The sequence below is a fragment of the Salarias fasciatus genome, chromosome 9, assembly GCF_902148845.1.
Source record: "Salarias fasciatus chromosome 9, fSalaFa1.1, whole genome shotgun sequence".
Taxonomy (NCBI): Eukaryota; Metazoa; Chordata; class Actinopteri; order Blenniiformes; family Blenniidae; genus Salarias; species Salarias fasciatus.
Window position 1 is genome coordinate 13,098,393 of NC_043753.1, and position 26,499 is coordinate 13,124,891.

Below are 26,499 nucleotides of genomic sequence, written 5' to 3' on the forward strand. Positions count from 1 at the left end.
GTCTGCGTCAAAGCCATAGGAGAAAACGCAGCGTCTGTGGCGATAAATTCTCCTGAAAGCCTCGTACCCTTGGTGCAGGACGGCCCGTCGTAGGCCGTGTCGGTGCAGTCGCACAGGTAGCCGTTGTACTTCTCCACGCACTTCCCTCCGTTCCGGCAGTACATCCCAAAACTGGTGCAGTGGCCTTGGCAGCCGGGCTTGACCCCCGGCGTGACCTTTGCCCTCTCCTCCAGGTCGAGCGTGATGCCGTTCATCCGTAAGGCTCTGATGCATCCCAGGAACCCCCTCTGTCCTCCTGCGGCGCCTGAGGATCAAGCCAAGGCGGATACAAAGTATGAGAGACGAGATGTGCAGCGTTGTAAGAAAAACACCAAAATAAGAACAAAAACAGAGACAGGCGTGAGGACAGCTAAAATTCAGGGTTACAGAAGTTATTCTGAAAGCAGGAGGCTCTGTTTTAATCTGTTCCACAGAAGTTAATACATCCGCATGCCCGGAGGAAGCCACTGGTGTCACGCTAATCGCTCCGACTGCAACGCCGCCCTTCAAACAACCTTCGTTCCTTCGCTAATTAAAACAGCCTAATGAACACTGTGTGTCTTAATGAACACCTCGCAAGCATATACACACACGCAAATGGACGCGTGGACGTACGAAAACTACAGACATGCAAACGTGCACAATTAAAAGACGCCTCACACCGCGCGCATGATTCGGATGAGTCAATAGGAGCATTAATGCTTCGCCTTGGGGTGTCGATAGCCATTCCTCCAAAGTGCTTCCATCGCCATTCTGGCCGTGCACCATTACAGTCTAACTACCCATTAACTTGGACAAAGTAGGGGCGTTAAATAGATTAATGTGCGCCTAAATGACTAAAGCAATAAACACACTCATAAACATACACCCACAGGTATAGATTGAAACGTACAGACAGGCAGCCCCCCCCCCGCTGAGGAGGGACACGGTATGGACAAACTCCGCCGTTTGCAGGCACGCTAACGCACGCCGCCATTAACAAGAGCCAGGGGCCATTTCAGTTATTAAAACTCCTCAATGGTGCCATTTGGCTTGTAGCGTCCATTCAAGAAGACTTACACCAAAACTCTCAGGTGCACACTTTCTCTCCTTCCGACAGATGCATCCTCGCTTCCATCTCACAGCTTGACCACAAAGCTACACCGCAATATGCTAACATTACTAACACATGCACTTTGAGTCTCTCAAGCCGGTGTATTATCGGCACATCAAGACGCAGCTGGGCTTTCACACACTCTCCTCACTTCCCCCCCACCGTCCCACTAAGAATTAGACTTTTAGTAGACCTCTTAATTAATCTATTTTGTACCACTGATTGGCTGGAGGTTTCTGCCACCTGTTTACCCAGGTCTAAATCAGTCTGATTAAACAGACAGCAGGCTCGCAGGCCTGCAGAGACCGGGACGGGCACGGGCACGTACACACACCTTACATAACCAGGCACATTCGCGTACCCACACACAGGTGCATACAGTTTGTGTGAGTCACAGATGCTGTGTAATGCAGTGGGTGTGATAGCTGCTAAAGTCAGCGCTGGCTAATCTGAGATATACTTCATGTGGAAAATGTGCAGCGCATGCAAGCTGCCGTCACACACACACACTGCGACAGGAGGGATTTTTCACGGGAGAACTGATGTTGGTTGAAAGTTCTGAAAAGAAAGGAGCTCCTGATGAAGAAAATTATGTTTTGTGAAATGTCAAATAAATTATTGCTGTTGTGAAGGATGCCAGCGTTACGGAAATGGATCAGACGCTTGCTTCTTCAAAGCAAATAATGTCAATAAAATATACATATTTTCCACATAACTATATACATTGCACACATTTTCAATAAAAGAGACAAACAATAGAAACAAAGATCACACAGCGGTAAAATCCAGAATAAAAAATACTCAATAGGTTGCATTTTAATGAGGTCTAACTTTCTTATCTAAGCAAAAAATGTTTATTTGAATGATATCATTAATAATTACATCAAATAGGAAGTACTGTCAAGCTTTTTAATGCTATTATAAATTTTCTTTTAAAGCAATCAAAATACTGTGGAAAGTTTACATATTTTTGTGGAGCCTGTTTGCCAGTAATGTTCCATATAGTGCACTAATTAGGGATCATATATTATTTCTAGATTTGGATTTTTCCAAAAAGATTAATATTTGAAAATCAAGTATCGGTCAGGCTTATTCAAAATCAACATATTTAAGACACACGGTTCATGTCTGCTCAGATAAACCAGCATTAAAATGGAAATCCAGGCACATTAGCGGCAATAAAAGTGAATCAGACGCACCATGCAGCACCTACTTATTGATGGTTGAGCTGTTTGTGCCTCGAGGGGGATGCTCCCCTCTAATGATGCTCTAATGAAGAAATATGTTTTTATTCATTCGGGTATTTACAGCGCGCCCAACAAACACCTGATCGAACCAATGAGGGCACGAGACCTTCGACCCTCATCGAGTGTGTGGGTCTGATATGGCTAAAAAAAAAATGCCCTGCTATCTGAAGATGTATCAATGAATGACCTTGTGGGGTGTCATTAAAGAAATCGACCTGCAGTATGGGACTGTATACACCGATCAATGCAATTCTATATTGATATCGGCAGACTGCACACGTGCTGCAGCAATGATCTTGCATTACTAGTGTGTAAGTGGGTTAATGGAGTGGCGGCTGATCTTTTTTTTATCTCTATATCATAGCACCAAGGAGATCTGCAGTACAATGTTTACCTCACGCTGTGGTTATTGGGGATGCCCTTTAGGGCTTTTTTGATGGGAATTTTTATTGACGGGGCCGAGACGCCTTTTCAAAAGCTTTTCTAACTCACTGGTGCTTCCAGGGGGGATATTATCATAGAAATCCATATTCCTTCAGGTTGCTTTATATTGTTTTTTCTTTCTGTCTTAGCTTGATAATGGGGTTGCTTCTCAAGAACTCCAGCAAGGAAACCATTTGTGCATTGAAATGAACTGTAAGGCACGTTCTGAGTCGTGACGTCAGGCGAAAACTCAAGCTGGTGTCGAGTCTGCATCAGTGTCAACGTTACATTTCATTACACTCATTAAATGGTACCTACTGTCTTGGCAGGTGAGCGACGCTGGTTTAGCTGTGACAGGTGTCGCACACATGCAGCGAAGAGCAACGAGCACGACGTTGATCCGTGAAGACGCAGGCGAGGAAAAGAAAAACAACGTGCAAAAAGAAAACGATCCAGGCATGTAAGAACTGAGAAAACAACATGCAAAATTATATACATATATAAAAAAAAAATCATAGAGAGTTTTAATCAGGATGGAAATCAGAAGAACAGATGGTGATATTAAAAGGGAAAAAAAAACATGGGATGATTTATGTGCATGTATGAAGTGTTTTGGAAAGCTAAAAGTTAACAGTGTGAAGTAAACGACAGCAGGCGGATGGTATAACATTTACTCTCAAGGCCATTAGAGCAAATGAGCCACTGTGCAGTAAACACTAAAGCAATCAAATGCTTGATGAGGAGCATATTGATTGAGAAAAAAAGCTGAAGAAAAATGGCACAGATGAGCACAGGACTGAGCAGAGCAGAATGAAGCCGCTTATTGTACTGTATGTTTGGATGGAGTCATCGAAACCTTTAAAAAGGTGCAAAATGATATAATTGAAAATCGGAAAAAAAAACCCAAATCAACCGTCAGGTGCCGCTAAAGGAAATTTCGCTACTTCAAATTCCTGTTTTTATGTCAGTCAAAAAAGAAAAAACTCGTATTTTATTTCTGAGTTGATTTCTATAGTTCAGAGCGTCTTCTATTCAAGCTTTCAGAAACTCACCACCTTTAAAAAGTCCCGCCAATAACAATCAGACCCACCTGTGAAGAGGAAAAGTCGGCCTCACAAGGAAGGATCAAGTGAATCCAGACAGAATCTCGCTGCCTGTGGGAGTCTCTCCGCTCTGCCCGAATCGTTTGATCAAACACAAAAAAGATCTCAATCTTTTCTGGGTGTCAGAGGCCAGATCTAAACCACTTCCCTTGAGTGGCCGGGTCACTCGCTGTGCATTACTCTGTAACTTCTCAAAGCAATCCTCAAATCAGGATTAAGCAGGGATTAGAGATCAGATATGAGAAGCAGCTGTCCTCTCTGTGGTTGTTGTTACACTTTTTTCCTTTGCTCTCCCATTCTGCTTTTTCCTTATTCTTCTGTTTCCCCCCCCACCCCAGTATTTTGTGTGTGTAGATTTATGGACCGAGCCCTTCTGCTGTTTGAATACACGAATGCAAATGACGCGACAGTCCAGGCTCTGTCTGGAAGCCATTATGTTCCTGCTCTCATTGCCAGGAGTCGGGGAAAGACAGAACCTTTCTTGCCCCTTTCTATTTCACTAAATGAGAGTACAAATACACCGAGAGGCAAATTGGGCCGCGATAAGGTGGGGATGTTTCTGCAGTGTTCAAATCAGCAAAAGTGATGAGACGATGAAATTATATTACGGGCGGGGATCAGGAGGGTTAAGGCTATCACATCGGGATGCCTGATTGGAATTTGCAACAATCCTTTGGGCATAATTTTTTTTTTTTCCCCTTTCCATGAGACAGTAGGAAGTCTGTGATCCGCCTCAGCACTTTTTCCTTCTATCCCCAAATCCCTAAAACTATCTGAGCCCCTGAAGTTTGGTCTGTGGAGTAATGACAGCTCAGCACAAAACCCAGAATGAGACAGAGGAGTGAAAGCACAAGGAGAAAGCTGGACGAATCTTCCGCCATTTGAGCCGGAGATGAGCTTGGGAGGCATTGTGTGGAGAGGTAGACGAGGCCACCGCTGTAATAAGTGGAAATATGTGATCATAAAAGCTTAGTTCTGTCGGGTAATTGATACATCGTTAAGGGTCGCGGCGATCTCCTCTCCGTCTTCTGTGTGATCTTATTTCAGAGCGGCACTAAAGCATGCATCAAAGAAACGGGGTAACACGCCATCATCCCGAACACAAAGGTTTAATTCTAAATTTATTAAGACTCCTGTCGACTACATGGACGAGTTTTCAAGAATCCACGTGTGTGTCCATTAGCTGTGCGTGTAATTCGCTGTGACGCCTCTGAAATCCAGTAAAACCGGTAAATCCTCACACATTCTCACAGTCCATACCAGCATCGCTGGAAAATACAGAGAGAACCGAAAGTTTTTTTCTAATTAACAGTTGAAGCCAATTAGGTTCACATGGATCGCGTGTGCGCCAGGGCGTTCGGTTTCCACACATACAAGCACATAATTATAGCGTGCATGCCACTGAGAGTGTCCCCTTCTACACAAAGCACATATTAAATGTTCAAATTGCAATCAAATGTGTGTACACAAGTCAGTCCCACACATGAGAGTTGCTAATTGTTTGAGATGTGTGCGTGTGTGTGTGTGCGTGTGTGTGTGTCTTACCCACGTAGAGCTGACTGAACAGCTCTAGGCGTGTGTGGCCCTGCGCCGGGGCTCGCCGAGACGCCCGGTACGTCTGGTCCAGCTGGAGCACGGCCTCTTTGACGTTGCGCTCGGCCACCACGCGGTGCCACTGGTCGTCGTTCAGCGGCGACGCCGAATGCACGGATAACTCCACGGGCCCGTTCCCAACGTCGAAGGAGAAGGAGACCACCTTAGGGGCTGCAGAGAAACATAAAATAACCAAAAATCACAACTTTCTGAAAGCCCACATAGTTCACTCTTGCAGGTAAATATGCTTTCAGTTTCTAATCTAATGGCTCATTTGTTTCCAGGCCATTCATTTGGCTTGTATAGATTTCAGCTTTGCAATACACGGCTGCTCACAGCTTTGGACAGGACTAATCTCGCAGGGCGTCGATAGATGCCAGGAACTCCTAGTTTGGCATGACAAAAAGCCGTAATCACTGCAGCTTCCATGAGCTTCTCTCCCCCCGTCGCCGTCGTCGGTCTGCAGCAGGTTTCTGTCATTTTTGTTGAATGAGGAAACATTGAGCAGGTGAGAGTAATGGCATGGAAAGCGTGTTAATAAAGACACAATAGAAGGCGCACCAGATGTAATATGGCCTCGTTTCTGAGCAAGATTAATCTTTGTCATTTACTTTGGAGTGGGTTTCTGTATCCGTGTGTTCATGTGTGTATCCTTGATGTGCTCTGGAGGACTGAAGCTAATGGACTGCTTTAAATTCAGCTAACACACTTTAGTTTAAAGCTGATTTATTTTGAAAGCCAAAAGGGGGCACAACTGTACCTTTATTGATTACGCAAATGTTTGATGTTACTCTGAAGGGAGGTTAAAGCTTTTTCTTTCTTGATACTGTCGATTTTCTTACGATACCATATATGAGACCTATAAAGCAGACTTTGTAGCAAACTGTGGAAATTCCTGGTGATTCCGTATGGCCGATAATCACGCCAGTGCGCTTGCGGCCACCGCAGTGATAAATGACTCTCCACGTCATCGGTTCATTATGCCTTCATTAGGCCCAGATATAAAGGGAGGATAATTTTATGTAATAGTCGATGTGGAAATGAATTTCCTCCCTTTTCTTTGCTCAATCAATACAGCTGCTTTTTTTTTTTTCGTTTCGTCGCACTTTCGTCTAATTATCTTTTACCATTCGCCTGCTTTTTATTCTTTAGCCTTGTGTTGTTTCTTTGAATCCTTTATTTCTTTCTTACCTCTTCAGCTCTGTTTTCCATTATTCTTCCCTCACCTTGCTCAACTATTTTTCTTCTTCTTCGTGACTCGATTGTTCCTGTTTTTCCGCCATCAAAGCCTTTTCTCCTCTTTGTTTCATAATTCCTACTTCTCTCCTCGTCTGCATGCGGCCTTGTACTCGTTCTCGTTCTCCCATCCGTCCTTCTCTTTCTTCTTTGCTCTCCGTCTTGATCTCTTGTTTGCGGACAACAGATGAGATGCAGAAATCGTTCCAGTTACAGCCTGCCTGATCGCGTTGAGTGCATCACCCCATAAGATAAATAATGAAAAAAGGCGCCTCAAAACTTAAGTGCACGCAGTTCACAATAGATACAGATACACACACACACACATACTCAAAAACAAAGTATAAGGCCTCTGACAGCCTTTAGAACAATGAATTAATGATGGCTGCATGCGCAGGGCGGGGAGGAGCGACATCAGTTATTCTAAAAGCTGAAAGAAAGCCAAACGTACATCACAATACTCCGCTGGAGACGCAGCTCGAGTCGAGCCCAACGTCGTGTGAGAGTTTGTTAGGCAATTTGTGTTTTGTTTCAGCGGCTCGGCAAAGCAAGATGCATGCCCCACAACTTTGTGTCTACAGGCAGGAATAAAAACTAAAGTGCCCTCGGAGCCTCAGAGCCTGCCTCATCTCTTTGCATAGGCGTGATGGATGCTGCAAGTGTAAAAGTGTGTGTGATTGTAATTTCGCCTTTGTATGCGTGGATATGCTTGCGCGCCGGCCTGAAGAATCCCTGAAAATCTTTTCTTTATTCTTTTTTTTTTTTTTTTCCCCCTTCCATTTTGCTATTTGTTTTTTCTATTAATCTTTTAAAATTGAGGCAGAAAAAGCTCAGTTGAAAATTATGCGTCAGCACAGAGCAACCAAATGATGACAAACGGAGAAAGAGGCTGTGAATGTCTTTGTGAAAAACGCTTTCTTCCTGTGAAGCTGTGCATGTGTGTGTGTCTCATGTGAAGCTCCGCTTAATTTTTCTTCATCTCTTCCTTCTGAAGGCCGGCAGAGTATTATCTTTTTGATCGCTTTTCTGTTGTACTTGCTCGTTCTTTTTTTTTTTTTTTTTTTGCTTGTCTCATTTGCTTTGTTAGCCTTTTGGCTCTGTTCTTCACTCGGCTGGAACCGACCGGGCCCTTTAAGGATGGAGCCTCTCTTTAACAGCAAGCCAAAAATCAGAGTATCACTGCAGACCTGCCTCTGTTGAAGCCAAAGCAAGACTCAAAGCAATTTCTTAAAAGTTATACTTGCCTTTGTGACAAAAAAAAAAAAAAAAAAGAAATCTTTTTGGAATAAACTGTTTTATTCTTATCAGTAAAAACGTACATGTTCGCGATGCAAAGGATCTCCACTCGTCCCATCTACAAAGACGATGTAATAAGATGAAGATTAACTGTGTGCTGAACTGGAGTCTGGGAAAAAAAAAAGACCTCTTAGAAGATGGCGAGATGCTACTATAACAAGCCCAAACGACATCTGACAAAGCGGCGCAGTCTACTTTCAAACTTAAAAGTAAACTTTCTATATCAGGTCTTCACATGAAAAATAAAACTGGCAACAACACAGGATTTTAAGCTGAGGTCTCCGGAGGAAAAGTACATTTTTTTTTTACTGCTGGATAGCAAGGCTGAAAATGTTTATAACTTTTGGGCATGAAAATGCGGCTTCTGAAGGACTCAGAAACACGGCATATGGCGTGTGCATTTCCTTGAGCCACGGAGCATCCCGGGAGTCCGGCGTTTGAGCGTTTAGGGATGTGCGTGTCTGTCCCCCGTCCTGCTGCTTCACACGGTTCGGAATGTTGTTACTGTTTCCTCACAAGTGTGTCTCGCTCGCCTCTCACTTTCAGCACTCAAAAAGGAATCGTGCACACCTGATGACTTTCACTCCGCCGAGGTCACAGTAATGTCTTTTGTGTGTATCCGCGAGTGTGTGTTTATGTGTTTTGAGCTCCCGCAATGGCACAGCCATGCTATTTTAGCGTAATGCTAGTCATTTCATGCCCTGACTGGATTGCAGCAGATAGAGTTTTTTTTTTTTTTTTTTTTTTTTTTTTTGCAGCGGCGAGAGGGCAGAGATTATGTGTGTGTTTATGTGTGTGAGTGTGCACGCGAGTCATTTCACGATTGTGTGTCTAAAATGTGTGCTGTGGGGCAAAATGCAAGATGATAGCAAGTGAGGGGAGAGGAGGAAATCGATGTGGGGGCATTTTGAAAGCCTCAGGAGACACACGCACAGAGCAGCACCAGCTTTCTCGCTCACACACATACACACACACACACACACACACACACATACAGACATTCTATTGCCCTGCCTTATGGGGACACCGGGTGGACATAATCTCAACTTGAAATTGCCAAACCCTTAACATGTCCCTGCCCTTAATCTAACCATAAAACACGTCTGAACCACCAAAAAAAACGAGGATTTCCCTCAAGTGGGCCTTAATTTCTGTGGAGAAAACGACATGATTCTCTTCCCACAGTGTCATGAGAGTCTTCTCTCTGGTATTGTGCACCCTCCAGCTCCTCGAAGCAATATAACCTAAAAACACTAAGTTGTGATGCTGTGCATTTGGACTCCATAAGGAAGATTCAGCCAGTGGTCCAGTCCATAAATAAACTGTCTCACACTCATTGCATGTACAAAGTAATGTTTTTGTGAAACTTTCAATAGTAAATGCTGGCACGTAATGAAACGTAAGGAGGATCTGTAGTAGAAAGACACAGTAAGAGATTCAGATTGAAGGCTTCAGACAACACTTTCTTTTCTTGACTTGGTGTCTGATTCGGTGCTTGGCAGTTTGACACGGTATGGCCGGCCGGCCAGGCCAGCAGGAGGAGCAAGCTCGGACTTCTCTGGGACAGAAACCTCTTTGATTGTCAAAGAAATATAATTAGTCATCAATGGACAGCCCTGCCAGGAAGCCCCCTTCATAATGAAATGGAACAAACTGGAGTCCAAGAATATTAAAAAAAAAAAAAAAAATCTGATTCAAACAGTTCGACTGTTGCAGAAAGTGAACTTAATTTAAGATAATCTGAAAATGATCCAAGCAGCCCGCTGCCTGACATGTCAATCATAAGTCTCAGACCACAGAAAGGCCAGAGGAAGCTTCTCTGGACTCATTTTCCACACTTGCATTTTTCCCAGAGGAGCCGAGTGTGTTTAAGCTCCACAGAGATTCACCTCATAACACCCTCAAAGTCCCTGCTCAGGGCACTGCTTTGTGAATGTTGAGAAACTTTTAGCACGGACTCATAATACCGAACTCCACTGACTAGCAGAGGACGTTTGGAAATGAAACTCTGACTAACACACACGATGTTTCGCCTGTTTTGTTTAGTCCACAACAATTAAGCCGGAGCAGCAACTCTTCTTTTTTTTTTTTTTTTGACAGATGTTTTCTGGTTATAAAGTCCATGCTTTGTTGGTCATTTCTGCAGAGGACGACACTCAGAGGGAGTTTAAAGCTGCTGCACTTTTGATAAGTCAGTGACCTAATTCGCTTAATCGTCCCGGGGGTTTTACCCTGCTGCGGAAAAGCAAATCACAATGTGCGAGAGAAACTTCTCCCCTTGGGAAAGGTCCCTAACAGACGCGTTTGAGGAAATTAAGGTTCCCAAAACTCTGGTGAAAAAAGCAAAATGTGTGTTTTCAGAATTCAGACACAGTAGAGTGGAGGAGTCTGAATGTTTATATTTTATGATTTTTACTCGCAATTTAACTTTATGCACTGAACTTTTATCGTGAATTTCAAAGGAATACATTATTTTTCCACATATGTTTTTACTAAAGGTGAAAGTTTGTTTATTCGTGCGTCACATTTAGTTTTTTAATGTGCTAATTTGTGCGCGCGTTACTAAACACGGTCACAGAATGGATACGAAACTGCAAATGCCCTCCGTGTGGGAGGACTTTGGTCTTTTCATCATGTGATTGTCCACCCGGTTTACCCACGTCGGCGCCGTCACTGAGCCGCCATTTAGTGTGTGTGGGTGCATGTTTATGCCTGCACGCATGGCGTGATGGAAAAGGTTACAATTCCTTTTAGGAGAGCTTTAAATGTGCTTCTAGCTGCTAATTTTTTTTTTTTTTTTGAAATCAGAGAACTGTGTGCGTGTGTTTGTGGCTGAGAGAGAAAGAGGTTGTGTTTTTTCACCCCTTAAAATGGGTGATTTGGTTAAACAGAGGTTCAGAATGGACATAATTATCGCACACACCAATTATCTTAAATAAATGATTGCTCTCTCTTGCAATCACACAAAACATGCACTATAATCAGGAAGACAAATGAGTATTAGGAGTGTGTGCATGCCTTCATCGGCCTTCGGGTCTATGTGCGTGTGCAGAAAAGGTTTCACCCGACACTCTCTGGCAGACCGCCGGATTAAACCTCACACCCGGCAGGATAAAGAATCAGACTGAGACGAGACGGGCAGAAAGAAACAACTCTCACGCAACGCACGGAGTCAATTTGAAAGCATCTTACATTTAAGCTCCAGGCGGATGAAGTCGGTGTTGCCCAGATTTTCCAGAAAGACGCCGTAGGGCGCGCTGGTCTTGAAATAGAAGGAGATGTCGGCGCTGGTCTCGCCCTGGAAGGTGGCGAAGTGCAGGTACGATGACGGGGTGGTGAAGGAAGCGGCGTTCCAGTAGTTATCTGGAGGAGAAAGAAGGAATAGAATTAAAAAAAACAAACAAACATCCCACTATGTTTGGACACAAACTTCACCCTGCGTTTAGCACTGTGGAAAACATCAAAACCAGCTTTGGTCTGATAAGCAGCGGGAGAATTAATCACAGAAATGGTCTCATTTCAAATGGCCGAGCATCCATTCCCATTTCGCTCAAAGGACATCCATCCAGTCTGGAGAAAATATGGTTATCACAAGCCTATTGTTTAATGGGATTCATTTAATATCTCTTCAGCAAAAAATTATTTCATCAACGACAATCTATTTCCCTATCAAGGTCCTAATGCAGCCTGTAATTTCCTGTAGCTTCAATATTATTTAATAAAAGTCGATCATATCTAACGGCGGAGAGAAAAAGAGACTTCTTTCTCCTAAATGAAGACGGAGAAATGGGACAAGGGTACGACGGACAAAACGCTACAAGATTTTTGATGACTTTTCTAACGACTTCTGAACGTACCGGAACTGGAAGGAGCTAATGAAGACGAAGCGGAATCAGACTAAACAGCTGCTGATGAATTATCAGGCTGCGGTTGATGAAGTGACTTCTCCGACGTCTCTGTCTCGCCCCGGCCACTCGGGGGAGGATGAGCGGAAGCGGAAAGAGGTCGGGCACGGGTGAGAGGACAGAATACCGAAGAGGGGATGGAAAATAAGAAGAGGGTAAAGTCAGGTAGAGGGCAGACGACGCCAAGGGAAGTTGAGCCACAGGTCATTTGAAGGGCGGGAGGAGGAAGAGGAGAGCGAAGGCTAATGTGACATCAACCCAGTGAGATCTCATTTATTCCTCAGAGAGGAGGCACAGCTGCCTCCTGGAGGGGCTTTAATCTGACTGCACCCTGACACCCGGGCGCTTCGGTCAACACCGAGACCAAACTGTGGGTCCACATCTAGAAAATCAAAGATGACTTGATGGTCGGGTTCAGGCCGGATGAAAGTCAGATTAAAAACCGTTGGATGATGCCAGCAGTAATTGAGAGAGCGTCTGCAGGAAATTAATCTGAATCAATGCAAAATCCAGACGGCAATGAATCTGTGGATTATTTGAACTGTAATCTGATGATTCATCAAACTGGCTTTCCCTTTAAACAGTTTATCTGGTTTGACCAGCAGTCCAAACCTGACAGGCATTTTATTTCTTACTATTCAAAAATAAATCCTTAAAAATAAGATTCTTGTGCAGAAAATGTGTGTTATTTCTTTTCCACTGATAAACGACAAACTTTTTCGTCGCGCTGAAATTCCGGCCGACAAATTTTCCGTCGGGCAGCTAATCGATTATTGACTCACCCCCCCCCAAAGACAGTCTCTTCCAACCGTGACCCTTCACCCGTTACAGAACGCGGCCCCTTGTGTTGCGTGTGTGTCGGGATGTCTGACGGCTGCAGGTGTGCACCGGCGTCCCTGCATTTCTGTGTGTTTGAGCGTCTCCTCTGGTTCAGTGTGATAAGCGTCCCCCCACCCCACCCCAATAATGACCGGACTGAATCCTCCCCTCTACCGAGTCGCCCCGCATCCTGTCACCGGGGGTGAGGGAAGATAGCAGCCCGGCGCGCGCACACACACACACACACACGCAGACAGCCACCTACCGATGCTGTCTTTGTGATTAGTGCGTTTGAAGTTAGAACACTGTTAATTTCTCTACGGGAGGCGCGTCCAATTATTAAACAGGGTTAATTCCGGACTAAACAAGACCGTGCACGCAGAGCGCCTGCAAGAAAATAATTCAGCCTTTGTTTACTCAGTCGCGGCACATGCAGGGATTAAAGCTGGCATGATGATGAAGATTTTTGCAAGGAATCGCCAAAAAAATGGAACAGTGATGCTGAACATATTGAGGCATATATGCAAAAAAAAAACAACAAAAAAAAACCAGGACTTACTCAGCATAAGAAAGCTCCATCAACTCAGGTATTTATTTGTATGCACCGACTGAAACCGTAAAGAGCTTCAAGCAAGAGAGTAAAAAAAGAAGTCAGACGGAGAAATAGAAAGAAGGACACTGGGATATAGAATTACAGCTCGGAGGCGAGTTTCCAGTTTGAAGGAGGGAGAGAAAATAAGAAGAAAAATACAGAGTAGAGGGAGGAAGGCAAAATTGCTCAAAAGGGATCCATAGTGTGAGAACTGAAAAAGAACAAAGAATTAGGGGGTTGAAAGAAGTGAAGTGCTGGCGTGAAAACAGTGTTCAGAAGGGAAAAAAAAGTAGACAAATCGTAAACCTCCGATTGCCTTTGTGCCAAATTCACAGATGCAGCTGGTTGGCGGCGCTCTGAAGCACATTTATCAGGACCGCGTCGAGATGACTGTCTAACAAATGGTGCAAAAGTTTGAGCAAATAAATGCCAAAAACACGACTGATACTAGAGAATTGATCACGATATTTATTATGATATCAAGTAAAACAGATTTTCTATTGTTGCGGTCCGTCTGGTATAGGCATCCAAAAGCCACATCACACGTCCGCCGAGCCACTTGTGTTGTCTGCGCCAAGCCACTTTCTCTTATGTATTTACGTGCAGCACACTTATCGCACACAGGGCCAGTAAATGGCGAAGCCTTTTAGGAGCGGTGTCAGTGGTTGGCGAAGGGCACCGGTAGACGGTTTTCAAATGGAATCTGAAGTGGCTTTCTTGACAAGCCATTTTTTCTCAGTCTAATTGGTTCTCAAGGTAGTGCCAATGGAGTGATTCTCATCTTGTTGTCACTCCTCCTGGTCGGCCTTGGTCTCATCGCGTGGTCCGCTGCCGGCGAGTTCAACTCCAAGTTTTCTTGATGCACTTTTGTAGCTTTTTCTCTTGACAATGTTAAAAGTTTTTTCTTTTTGTGGGTTCAAAGTAATAAAGAGGTGTTTCCCTCTGTTTTGAAGCTTGACCCAGGTTTTTTTTTTTTTCAGTTTGTGCCATCCATCCATCAAAAAAGCCAGTGTGCCAAGCAAACAACCCAGAGAGCAAACTTTTTCCTAATCAACTGTCATCCAGACCAGGGAACTGCGCCTCACCTCCTGGAGAACTGTTGCTGATTGGGTCCACGGCTTTATGACCACGGTCTGCCCGTCTCGGACGGCGCCGACCAGCAGGATAATGTGCCACATTACAAAACTTCAATAATCTCAAAATGTTTCCTGCCACAGCCAAGCGATCTCAATGTAATAGAGCACCTTTGGGATGGGATGATAGGAGAGACCCGTGTGTGTGTGTGTGTGTGTGTGTGTGTGCAGTCCGCCAATGGCAGCAGCTATATGATGCTATCATGTTGAGTCCACGCCATGAAGAATTAAGGAATACAGTAAAACTCCATTCCAGGAAAGTGTAACTATGTTGCAGCCGATAAGCTGAAGTAATAACTTGATATCTGGCTCGACAGTTTCTTACTGTCATAACGGTCACGAGAACGAACCCAGCCCTCCTGAAACATCTGACTGCACATTTCTTTGTCCAACATGAAATTGTTCTTTTTGGTTGATTGTTTAACTTTTGCATTGTTAACTGTTCCTTCTATGCTAGTTTAATACTTTTGATCTGAATGTCTGGAACAACATATTGGACAACTTGGGATTTTGCAATAATTACCATTTTATCATTTTAAATATTCTTACTGCACTTTGAATAAGTCCAAATAACATGTATTTCATGTAAGTAATGCTTTCATTTTCCACTTATTTGATATTTCAATTTAACAATATTTCTTCTTTATAAGAGTTATTGTGGAGAAAAAAGAAACTTCACTGTTTCCTTTTTACTGCAATCAATCTGCTCATTAAATGCAACACTGTGCTACATGAGACACCGATAACAGCTGTTGACCTTTGGATAAGCTCACGAGGGCACGCTTATTTTTCCCTGTCTTTTGTTTTTTTTTTTTTTTTGTTTTTTTCAAAACCGTGCCCACTGAACTGTAGAGGTTGACACGACGCGCGATATATTTCAGGGTGAAGTTTGGGTCTGAAAGCCAACGAGATGATTCATCTGTCTGCACCCGACCAGATGGGTTATGGGCCACAACCAGCAGATGGCAAAGGATGACTGACTGCACTGTCTCAGGTCATTAAAACAAACATTTTGCAGCACGCACACGGAGGTAAAATACAGTACATGTGCAGCCGCATGGGGATAAACCAATAACTGTACACTGTCGGTGGACACTGGAGACCGCGATAGGTCACATTAATGACCGCATCCTCACAGATGCTGCGTGTCGGCACGGCGGGATGTTTAATATCCCTGTCGATTTCTGACATTTAGAAACTCGGGGCGACTGAGCTTATTATGCGGTTTGCTGGAACAAACATGCAATGTGCCATCTAATTTAACTTTCCCACTTGTTTTATTGTGAACTTCAGGTTGGTTTTTTTTTTTGTTTTTTTATAAGGGATAAGAATAGCTTCATCTAATGATGAAGGCAGCGGTAGCGATCTCAGAAGGTCACGTCTCTCACTTGCGGAGTGGCCCCAAGGACAAAACTCAGATACGATTGTTAAAAACACTTGAAGATAGATATATAGTTCTGCAAGCGCGTCGAACCGCCGCGCATTTCCTCCTTGCTTATTTTTTAATTTCCATCGAGACCTGCATTTCATCTCATTTGAGTAATTGAGCCATCTGTGGCATGTCGTTTTACGGTCTAGGTACTGTATGTTCTCGGTAAACGCGGCGTTTGAATCTTCAGGTAATTAGTTTGTCTGTCATATGAGACCTGCAAAGCCTTTATCAATCTCACAATGTAATTAAGTTACATACCAAAATCCCCCAGAGCTCGGAGGTACACAAAAACGAGAGATAACATGAAACACGGAGGGGGGAAAAAAAAAGAGGAGAATATATTATTTCACTCCAAAGCACGACCTTAAAAGAGCAGAAATGTTAAAGGGAAAGGCTTTGGAAAAAAAAGTAATACTGATTACACTCGATCAGATAAAAGAGGGAAAAAAAGCACAGCTTAATAATGAAGTTATGCCATTTGGAAGATCTTTCCACCTTCTGTTTCTCTTGAAAATGGCTTTTCTTTTTTTTTTTTTTTTAAAGGAGAATGGAAATGATGTTGCTCCTCCGTCGGTTGTTTCATCCACTTCTTAAGTCCACACAATAAAAAAGTGACTAATCCCTTTCCAACTCAAGCTACAATTAACGCTACGGTAAGGAACTGTTTTGTTTTGAGGATGTAAAGAGGAAGAATTACACAGATGCGCTGTGTCACTCTTATTATTCACATGATGTTGGTGTTACAGTGCGTCATTAGCGGCATAAACAACTTCACTTAATTGAGTAAAACAACATGCTGGAATGGGTTCATGAGTTCACTGGATTGTACATACATATCTAATTATTACACTCTGGGTATTAGAAAACCTATTTAATGTTTACTTTTATTACGGTATTTTTCTTGTTTATAAGTGACACCTGAGAACAGGAGACTTCGATAAGAACGCAAGCAACACATAAAAACAATTCAAACGAGGCCGGATAAACACAATCAGCGGTATAGATAATTAAATGAACCATATAACCATAAAAACAATAAGCTTTACTATTCCTAAAGGAAGTGAATGAATTGAGGCCGAGGGAATAACTCGTGTGTGTTTTTGAGGCATCTAAAAATCCTCCTGCAACTTGATTTTGAGAGGATTCACAGCGAGGATATTGTGTTGTAAATCCACATTTAAATGCTGACATGTGTGACTCTCATAGGGACGTCATTTAAATGCGACATATTGAAATTCCAGTCAGCCGTTTTGACCGATCCGTGCAGAAATGACACATATGGACACATAAATCCACCGGATACCCGCCGCATGAGCGACATAAATCAGAGAAGCGGAGCCATAAATGGTGACAAATGAGTAGAAAAGCAATTAAAAAACGTTGAACTCTCATAGGTGAGCCTTGTAAACTTTCATTCATGGTCAGTCACGATGTTAAGCGCACTTGGGAACAAGTATGTGACGCCGTAATAGCGGAATATGAATGCGGCTCTGCTGTGTTTGCTATCTTTTATTTTCAATTCCATTTATTAAAACGTCCAAACCCTTTTAACATCAATAAATGGGACTAATTCCTCTCTGTCTGTCTGCGCCTGTACGGGCTGCCATTAAACCGCCGATGGAAATGGGCTTCATTAATGCCTGAGCACGTACACACAAAGTTGCACTCTTACTTGACGGAAACGCGCGCGCGCGCAGGAGCGTGCACGTGCTCTCACACAAAGACTCATAAGTACCTCCTTACTAAAACTTTCCCTGACTGCTCAAGACATTAGTCATTTGCCTGCGAAAACCCATTATATGGCGGCCAATCGTCATTGCTCTTACGGAGACGGCGCTCCGTGCGCAGCGCGAGAAGCATCAATCATACACGGAGCACCTATTCACGTGTGAAATTTTTAATATACATTTAATATGCCTTAATGGGCCGATGTATAATGTACGCTCCATGTTCCAGTGTCTCGGCCGCCGCCGTGGCGACGCGCCTCAAAGTCGTCTTCATTTTAAAGTTTGTTAATTTGGCCACTCGGTTTGAGGGGGGAATAGCGGCCGCTCACTCGACACAGAGAGGATGACACAGCGAGACAAAGAGAGGACGGCTCCATCCAAACGACAGAGGGATCCGTCTTCGGTAATTGTGTTTGCCACGCCGCTACATGATGGACCCCCTCATACAAACAGATGTGTTGTCGAGGGCCATTAAATCATGGTTTGTTTGTATGCTGGCAGCCCGGAGACGAGGGGGCATTAGCGAAAGCGGCGTCAGGTAGCTGATGAAGGGCCTCTAATGAGAGGGACACCGGGGGAGGAAGAAGGGCAGGTGTTCTGTCATGTCGCGCGCCCTCGACAGAACCAGGCCACGCCGAGGCCGGCGGATGAATGGACAACGCGCGCTGACGGCGATAAGAGATGCCGGTTTTCTCATCCTGTCCCCCAACTTTACGCGCAACGATGTTTCTTCATGAAACCGACGGAAAAGTTCTCAGAAATCCTTTGCTCCGTTATTCCCTTTAGCATGAAAAATGAGAAGTCAATAGATAGTTTATGAAGCATTATTAGTGTAATGATCATGCTGCCTTGCGCTAAAGATTAAATCCATGTTTAGTCTTGCTCTCTAAAGGATATTACTTTCCACCAAGTCTCCGCGCTGCTCTGTTACATTGCCGAGCAGATACCAGCCACACTTCCTCTCTGAGCTCTTTTAATCTATTTTTCCTTCAGAGATGGGGAAAAAGAAAACAGAGGACGGATGAGTCGACATAACTGCTTAAATGAGGCACTCGTATTGTTTCTTCTCTCAAAGGGCTTTGGAAAATTTGAAAAGTTAGAAACAAATTGAGATCTGTGAATTAGTGAGTTTTTCTTTTCTTCTTCTACAACAGATGAAAAAAAAAAAAAAAAAAGGAACAACGTCGCCTTTTCAAATGAGTTTTCTTTCCAAAGCTATAATCAGACGAAATGAGAGAAGTCAGTTATAACTACTTATAATTAAGTAAACAAAGACATTTACTGGCTCCTGGGTGCCTCAAAACAGTTAACACTGAGTTTAAGACTGCAGAACGGTTTTATTAAAACACTGAAAACTTTATTTTTATTCACTGCCAGGAGCAGACGTTCATGGATCAGTGTGTGTGTGTGTGAGATAGTTGTCATTCACATGTTCAAAGTAAATGAGAGAAAAATAGAATGGGATGGGGAGCTTATTTAAATCAGGTTTAATGCCATTATGACTGGTATTATGTACTTATGTAAATGTGATTGATGTATTAATATTTCTTGGAGATTGAGACTGTAAATGATCAGTTAGTTAGGACAAAAAAAAAAATTCATGTCATTGGACTCATCACGGATAAAAGTGTTGAGAAGCAGGACAGCAGAGCCGGCAGAAGTACTCACAATCTTCACTTCAGTTGAAGGGCAACGGCTTGAGGAAAAATAGTTTTGTTAAAGCACCAAATAGCTGAATTGATCGTCCTCATGGTGGTTTAAAGCAAGGAAAGAGACACTTAGTACATATATAGATATTTGTATTTGAATGTTGGGAGTAAAAACTATAGGTTGAACAATAATATATAAGTAAAGTTACTTTAAAATATAAATACATGTAAAGTAACAATACTTCCAACCTCTGCAGGACATCATGTCTTGACAAGTTGGTAAAACTCAGCCTGTATAATTTCCAGGCTTCTCTTGATAATAAGATATAAATAGAGCGTGGTCTCAGAGAAAATAGCGTCCGCAGCCGCTGAATATCCTTTCATAATGGCAGCTACTTATTATGGTTGTGTGGCTTTACACCATTAGGATAAGGTTTTCATTATCCGTTTGACTTTTATGAGTTTAGGTGAAAGCTCAATAGGAATCAGAATGAGAAAGTTTCCATTTAGCGAGTACAATGGCGGCATCAGGAATGCGATGCAATTAATCCACGCTGACCTGACACAAACCCGCTGCAGCAGAGCGCGGCGCCGGCGCAGGTACGATCGGGACGAGGCGAAGCCTCACAGACGCGGTATCGCCGTGCCGCAGAATCTCCCGGCCGACCCAGAGTCCCAAAAGAGAGCGAGAGCGGGCGTGCCGACGCTGATTAGCAGAATGGACAGGAGGAAAAACGGCGAGACTAAACTGCCTTTCAGTGAGTTCCGCAGTATCTCACATCTCATGTTTACCTGAGAAACAGCCGAAACTACAGGGACTTTGACTGAACAGAGTACGAGGATAAGAAGACGAGTTCACGCTGCAGATGGAAAGTCTCTAAACAGAGCGCAGATACTTTTATCTGGCCACACACACACACACACACACACATCTGCGCCAATGCATGGCCCTGCAGACACAAGGAGTTACATTCACAGAAATCCACACACAGAGTGATATTCCACAGAGGAAGGACAGTCAAGATAAGGCAACACTTTCTCTGAAGGATTTCCACAGTGCGACTATGAGCAATGTGTTACTTTCACACTCAAGTGCAACCCCGGAATAACAATGGGTCCCATTGTACTCCGCCATGCATGGAGTGTTTTCTCTAGTTCTCTCGTACGATAGTTTTTTTTTTTTTTTAATTAAGACCCTATTCAAGCCATCAGCGGCAAACAGTCGAAAGAGGCTACTTTGCAAAAGTTTGGCCAACGACGTTTGAATGTTTTGTGCCGCTTAAGACGCGTCGATAAAGCTGCGTCTCGACTGGGATTTGGGATGAAACATCCGACGCGTTCCTCTTTATAAAGAGAGCGAAGATAACTAAGAACAAAGCTCTCTCTTTATTTGAACTTCAGTACTTGTGGAAGTTCCCGCTGTACCATATTTTAATTAATTAAAGTAGTATAAAGCAGTCGGCGCTTTACTGGAATCAAGCGTAATGCCTTTATTGTACTTTAGCTGGATTACACTCCTCGGGGACAGAATTTACTGTATTGGTCTGAAAATAGGACGACTGTGGTTCTAAAACAACCTCCCTTTAGGGAAAAAAAAAGGTGTTTTTTTCCATCTCAGGTCTTGTTTGATGTGATTTTTTAATTGTTTGTGGTTAAATAAAGATAATTAAAACACATTTAATTTCACAGCTGTTGTAAATACCGGTAAGGGGACACTGAAGCATGCATGGAGACACGAGTATGTAGCTTTGCAGAAATTCTCAAACGGTTTCTGGTGAAATACGGTGGCGCACGCCGTCCCCCATATCCTCAGTGGCTCCCGTGACCACCGTGAATAAAAGCGGCGACTGATCGATGTAAATTCGTCCGGATATCTATACACTGCTCTACTGTAAGAGCAGTTCAAGTGCGGCAGCCAACGCGAGTCACGACAACAACTTTTAAACACCTTGCTCTTCGTATTTGCTGCAAGTGAGCGTTTTTAACGCGTATATAATATAATACTTGTCAGTGCTCCGAGCTCCTTGCAGCAGTAGTGAATTGCACATTATGCAACTGACACTTAAAATAGCCTATTCAGGCGGTAATTCAGCTGTGCGTAAAAGGAGTCGGCTATCACTCCGAGTTTCCTGGCACTTTGCTCACCGGTGCCACCTTTCCATTTTCTTCCGCCGCGTTCCTGAATACATCAATAGTGATGAAGACAGCTGAGGCTGGCTTGGCTTCGACGCGTGTAATTTTACCCTCGCCCCCCCCCCCCCCCCCCCCAAAGAAAAGAGAAAAAAGCTTTGAGAGAGTTTGAGTAGAGGAAGGTTACAGTGCACCGAGCTTCACACCCTTTGACAACTTTGCTCCATTTCACTGACTGAGACCGGAAACCAGAATCTTTCACGCACAGATCATCATGACACAAAAGTTCTACTTTCCAGCAGTACTTCTGCCTGGCTTCCCACAACTCTAATAGGTTAGAGGGAATAAAACATTATCATGACCATGTTATTCAGTCTTTACTCTTTGGAGGCAGTAATTCTGTGGATCAGAATCTTAACACACGTGCCTGAATGAGACTTCCACAACTTAGTCACATTTATTATTTAAAACTTTACTAAGAATTAAAAAAAAATAATCTTTTGCTTCTCAGCTGTTCAAAAGTTACAGAGAATGTCATGAGGGGAACTTCAGTGAGAGCCTGGAGTTTTCTCTTGATTCCACCTTCGTTGAGCTTCTCACCAGATGTCTTCACAGCCAACTGAGAATTATTCTGATAATGAAATCACTCGTCTCTGTGGCTGACCAGGCCATTTTACCTGCAGTCTAATGGCCTGTTTTAAACCCACAGCTTATCCGGAATGCTCATACCAGCTTTAGCTACCCTGTGCAGCCACATATAAAGTTTGAAGTTTGATTCGAGATCACACTGATGGCCCTGAAGCACAGCATGGTCTCACTCTCGGTCAAATCTCTGATCTTTAAACCATGTTTGACATTAAATACACTTAAAGTTGCTACAGTAACACTGTTTTTTTAAGCTAAATGTCACTTTCTGTGACCAACACTACCTTTTTTTCCACATTTCTGTTGTCAAGATTTAAGACATTTTAGATGAACTCACACAAGCTTTAGGGTTTTTCCAGTTGAAGCCGACCAACAGATAAGATTCATATCAGTCGTACTTACTGTCTCCTTGACATCTGAGAGGACCGACAGTCAGCTTGGCCTCAGATCCTGGTCTGTTGGTGTCGCCCACTGCGACCTGGCTCACCGGCAGGTGCTCTTTGTAAATCAGGAGACCGGAATCTTCTCTCCTGTAAGTTTAAAGCACCGACAGGTGAGAAGAAACTCAACATGGTGAGAATTTAATCCCTCGTATCTCAGATAAAGCTTTACAGATATGGCAAAAATGTTTTAATTCACCCCACTGCCAGGTGGCTTGAAGGAGGGTTTGTGTTTTTCCATATAAACAACACACAACAAAGCGAAAAGTCAAGTGAAAAATACAGCGAAGCTCAACTCCAGATGTAAAAAGTCAATAAATCGTGCTCCAAGCACAACGTCAGCCATCAGCCCGGAGCTCTTCGTGCACAAATTATGCAAGAAATAAAAGCAGGGATGGAACGATGATGAGAATTATTTTGAAGTCTGAAAAAAAAAAAATACGCCTGATTTCAAAGGGTGAAGGATGCAGCGCTAATTAAGCAAATAACCTTTGTGGCTACAGGCTCAGACAGTAACTCCCTTTGAAGTGATGAGTGATCATGACGATGAAAGGAAGGCCTTAAGATCGAAGTGAAACACAAACAGTGAAAGCAGAAACTAGCCATGAATGGAAGATGGTTTTGTATGTAAAATCTGACAATTCGCCCAATTTCGTTCAGAATTTTTCACAATTCGGACTGTGTGAGAAACAAATCAGAGCAGAAGATTGTATTTGTTGATGACTGACACTTTTCATCACCCGGCTTACCACGAACACTGCTTGGCTCGAGATAATAAGCGACTGTGAAATAAAGAAAAAGAAGGTTTCAGATAAAAGACAGGCAGAAAAATAGTCTGCCGGCACCCGGTAACCTTGTGTAAATAATACTGCTTCATGAATGGAAGACGGATCTCATCAAAGCTTTTGTATCAAGCACAAGTTGAGTGTTTTCTCCTTGACTTTCAGTCATTTTACAATATTTTGACCGAAAAAAAGCTCTCTTAAATGGTTTTCTTAATCGTTAATGTAAAAATAAAAGAATATTAAAAAAAAACATCAAACTAACCAAAAACATATTTTACAGTTTATAGCTTCAACATTTATTTAAATGGAATAAACTTCTCAATTGGATGGTGTCATGTTTGATCACCACGTTGCATGTTGATACATCAGCCATGAGCACCAGGAGTAAGAACCAGAGCGCCAACATCTCAGTGTTGAGCATTTTCATAGATTCAGCACATCTAAAAACCTCACAACAGCAGCACTAAACTCAAAGCTTTTTAGTCGCGTGTCTGCTAATGTTATCATCTTAACATCTCGGTTGCACAAAACAGAAAAGAAATCCCCTAAAATTTTCAAGGACATATGCCAAATAAATACAAAACAATGTTTGCAGTTATAGTTTTAGTGCCGATGACGACGTTTATATAACATCTACAGGATAAGACAGCTCCTCCTGCCACAAAGCTGCCAAACAGATGCGATCAGAATGTTAGTGGAATGTTTCCATGGCATCAATCAGTCAAAACCATGACCGCCTATCAATGCAAGGTTACAATAATCATTGACATCAAAGGAAATTCGCACATCTGGAATAATAGCAGTGCTTCAGGAAAAATTATTTGCAGCATTTCACTTTACTTATGCTGATTGTCGTTCATTCTAGCAGTCAAATTAACACTCTTTGGAAAAGAAACAGTGAGAGATCTGATTTGTGAGTGTGCTATAAAATATATGGGTAATGGGAGGAACCCGTCATACCTAAATTTATGAAAATTCACTCGACTGTATTCTGATGCAGAAATGAGATGAAATATTAAGAGGGAGAAGACGACAGAGTGAGGCTTATTTGTAATCTCATGAGTTTAGGAGATGAGGAGGGGGAACATGAAAGCAAATGAAATCCCCTCTTCTTGATAACCCTCAGTAATTACTCACAATCATACAGTACACACACACACACACACACAGCAATCCAATTGTCTTTAATGAGAATATCCATCAGCTGGCTAAAAGAGCTTTGAAACACAAACGGTTGGTTCTGCAGTCAAACATCCCTCTTAAATAAACACGTCCCTGATGGCGGCATCCATCATTCCGTCACTCTTCCCTTTGAATTCAGACGACTCATCAGACGCTGCGACTCGGGGACAATCGGCACTGACAGATTACCGCGGGCATCAGCACTGGCGTTAGTTTCATCAAAATTTCCACAGGTAGAGCTTCCTTCATTTAAAAAGTACAGCTCAGGCGTTAGGATAATAACTCTGCAAGCAATTTGTTCTTTGTAGAGCTTAGCGTGGGGATTCAGAAGTGTTTTAGTTTAAGATTGAACCAGAATAAAATTCTCTTTCATATCAGATGTACTTGTGAATCGCAGGCGCTTAATAGACACTCTGACCTTTGACGTTTTATTTCTACTCAGATTATCACGGGGAGACTTAACTCTCTTAAGGAATATACTTTGACATATACTGCAGATTTTAAACTTGACAGAGAAGTTTAACTAACTCTGTGTGTGTGTGTGTGTGTGTGTGTGTGTGTGTGTGTCTGTGTGTGTGGGATCATGTCAAAGCACGTTGATGCTTTGACATGATCAGTGACAATGTTGTCTCTAACGGACTCTAAAACTAAAACTAAAATCCTCCTAAATGTTTTCAGACCTATGGACCAATTCCTGTATAAAATGGCCCGACAGCAGTTTCTCGTATTGATCTGGTGACATTTACAGATTAAAATCTGTGTCGATATGTTTAATCAAGCCTTTCTTCACATGTAATTCCGTTTAATTCAAAGAGATTGCAAAATGAGGTTTCTTCCTAAAACTTTATGGCCGCTGACGTGACGATGCTTTACAGAGAGACACCTTTCTTTCTCGTGACCCATTAGGAAGACAGATAAAGTGTTTGCAAGTTCCAAGGTGAAGCTACACAGTGAAAAGAAAGTGTGAAAAAAATCTAAGAAAAACGGTTATTCTAATTAAATATAATACCATAGAAGCAAAAAGGAAAATAGAGGCTGAATGGATGAAGTTCTGGGATGACTGGAATAAAGATTAACATTAAAGATCGTATTGAATTCAGGTGTGATGTTAATGAATACAAATGATTTGGTCCTATAGGCTTCAAAAGGCGTCATATCTGAGCTTTTTAGAAAACAACGTGATGAATGTTCAACATCATGCGATTCAATCACATCTTTATTAAAACATATTTTTGACATTTTTGAGAAAATGATGATTCAATACGGCAGTTTACTTTTTGGGGGGGGTTAAAATCCCCCTTCCTTATTTTTAATCTATTCCTAATTGACTTTTAACTGTCAGCTGTTCCTGAAGACTTTAATTAAAGTCAGTGAAAAACCGGAGCTGTGAGGGAATTAATCAGGGTGTAGTTATCGGAGCGTCGGCTGAACTTGAGCGTCCCGCTCTGACTTACCACTGCTTGGCGTCGGCGTCGCAGTTGCAGTCGTACTTGGGGTCGGTGCAGTTCCTGTCGATGCCACAGGCGCATTTCTGGATGCCGGGTCCCGAGCCGCCCCAGTAGAAGTGCTTCTCGCTGCCACGGCCCACCCACCACGTGTACGGGGTCCCGTCTGGAGACCCAACACAAAACACACACACACACACACACACACACACACACACACACACACACACACACACACACACACACACACACACACACACGAATGAAACGAACCACAAACTTTGGTGAAAGAAATAAAAGTTTTTGCTGCTAAACTGTCCAAACTCTTTCTAATTACAGGTGATTAATTGGTAAACTGTTGGAGGCTTTTTGTTGCATTAATGTGATTTATATTGACAGGGAGCAGCTGCATGCTGAATGTAATTCATTTGCTCAACATGTTTTACACAGCTGGATGGTAAATGCCGCGGAGACTGGCAGGCGCGCTCGGTCATAGATCACACCTGTGATTTTACAGATCTGTTACGGTGTCGCGCAAAGTCACCGCTGTATTTTTTTTTTAACTTCACTCTCTTCTTTGTATGT

At 42.9% G+C, this 26,499-nt stretch overlaps 1 protein-coding gene across 1 annotated transcript in view; it reads right to left on the reverse strand.

Moving 5' to 3' along the window:
• cntnap2a (contactin associated protein 2a) overlaps nt 1–26,499 on the reverse strand; it is a 205,846-nt gene that overhangs the window by 56,675 nt on the left and 122,672 nt on the right. Inside the window, exons 15-19 of the mRNA XM_030099964.1 lie at nt 25,924–26,080; nt 22,465–22,592; nt 11,223–11,393; nt 5,451–5,669; nt 68–304 (exon numbers count right to left, since the gene is read on the reverse strand). Of these exons, the coding sequence (XP_029955824.1) occupies nt 68–304; nt 5,451–5,669; nt 11,223–11,393; nt 22,465–22,592; nt 25,924–26,080 (912 nt within the window). The remainder of the gene's footprint in view (nt 1–67; nt 305–5,450; nt 5,670–11,222; nt 11,394–22,464; nt 22,593–25,923; nt 26,081–26,499) is intronic.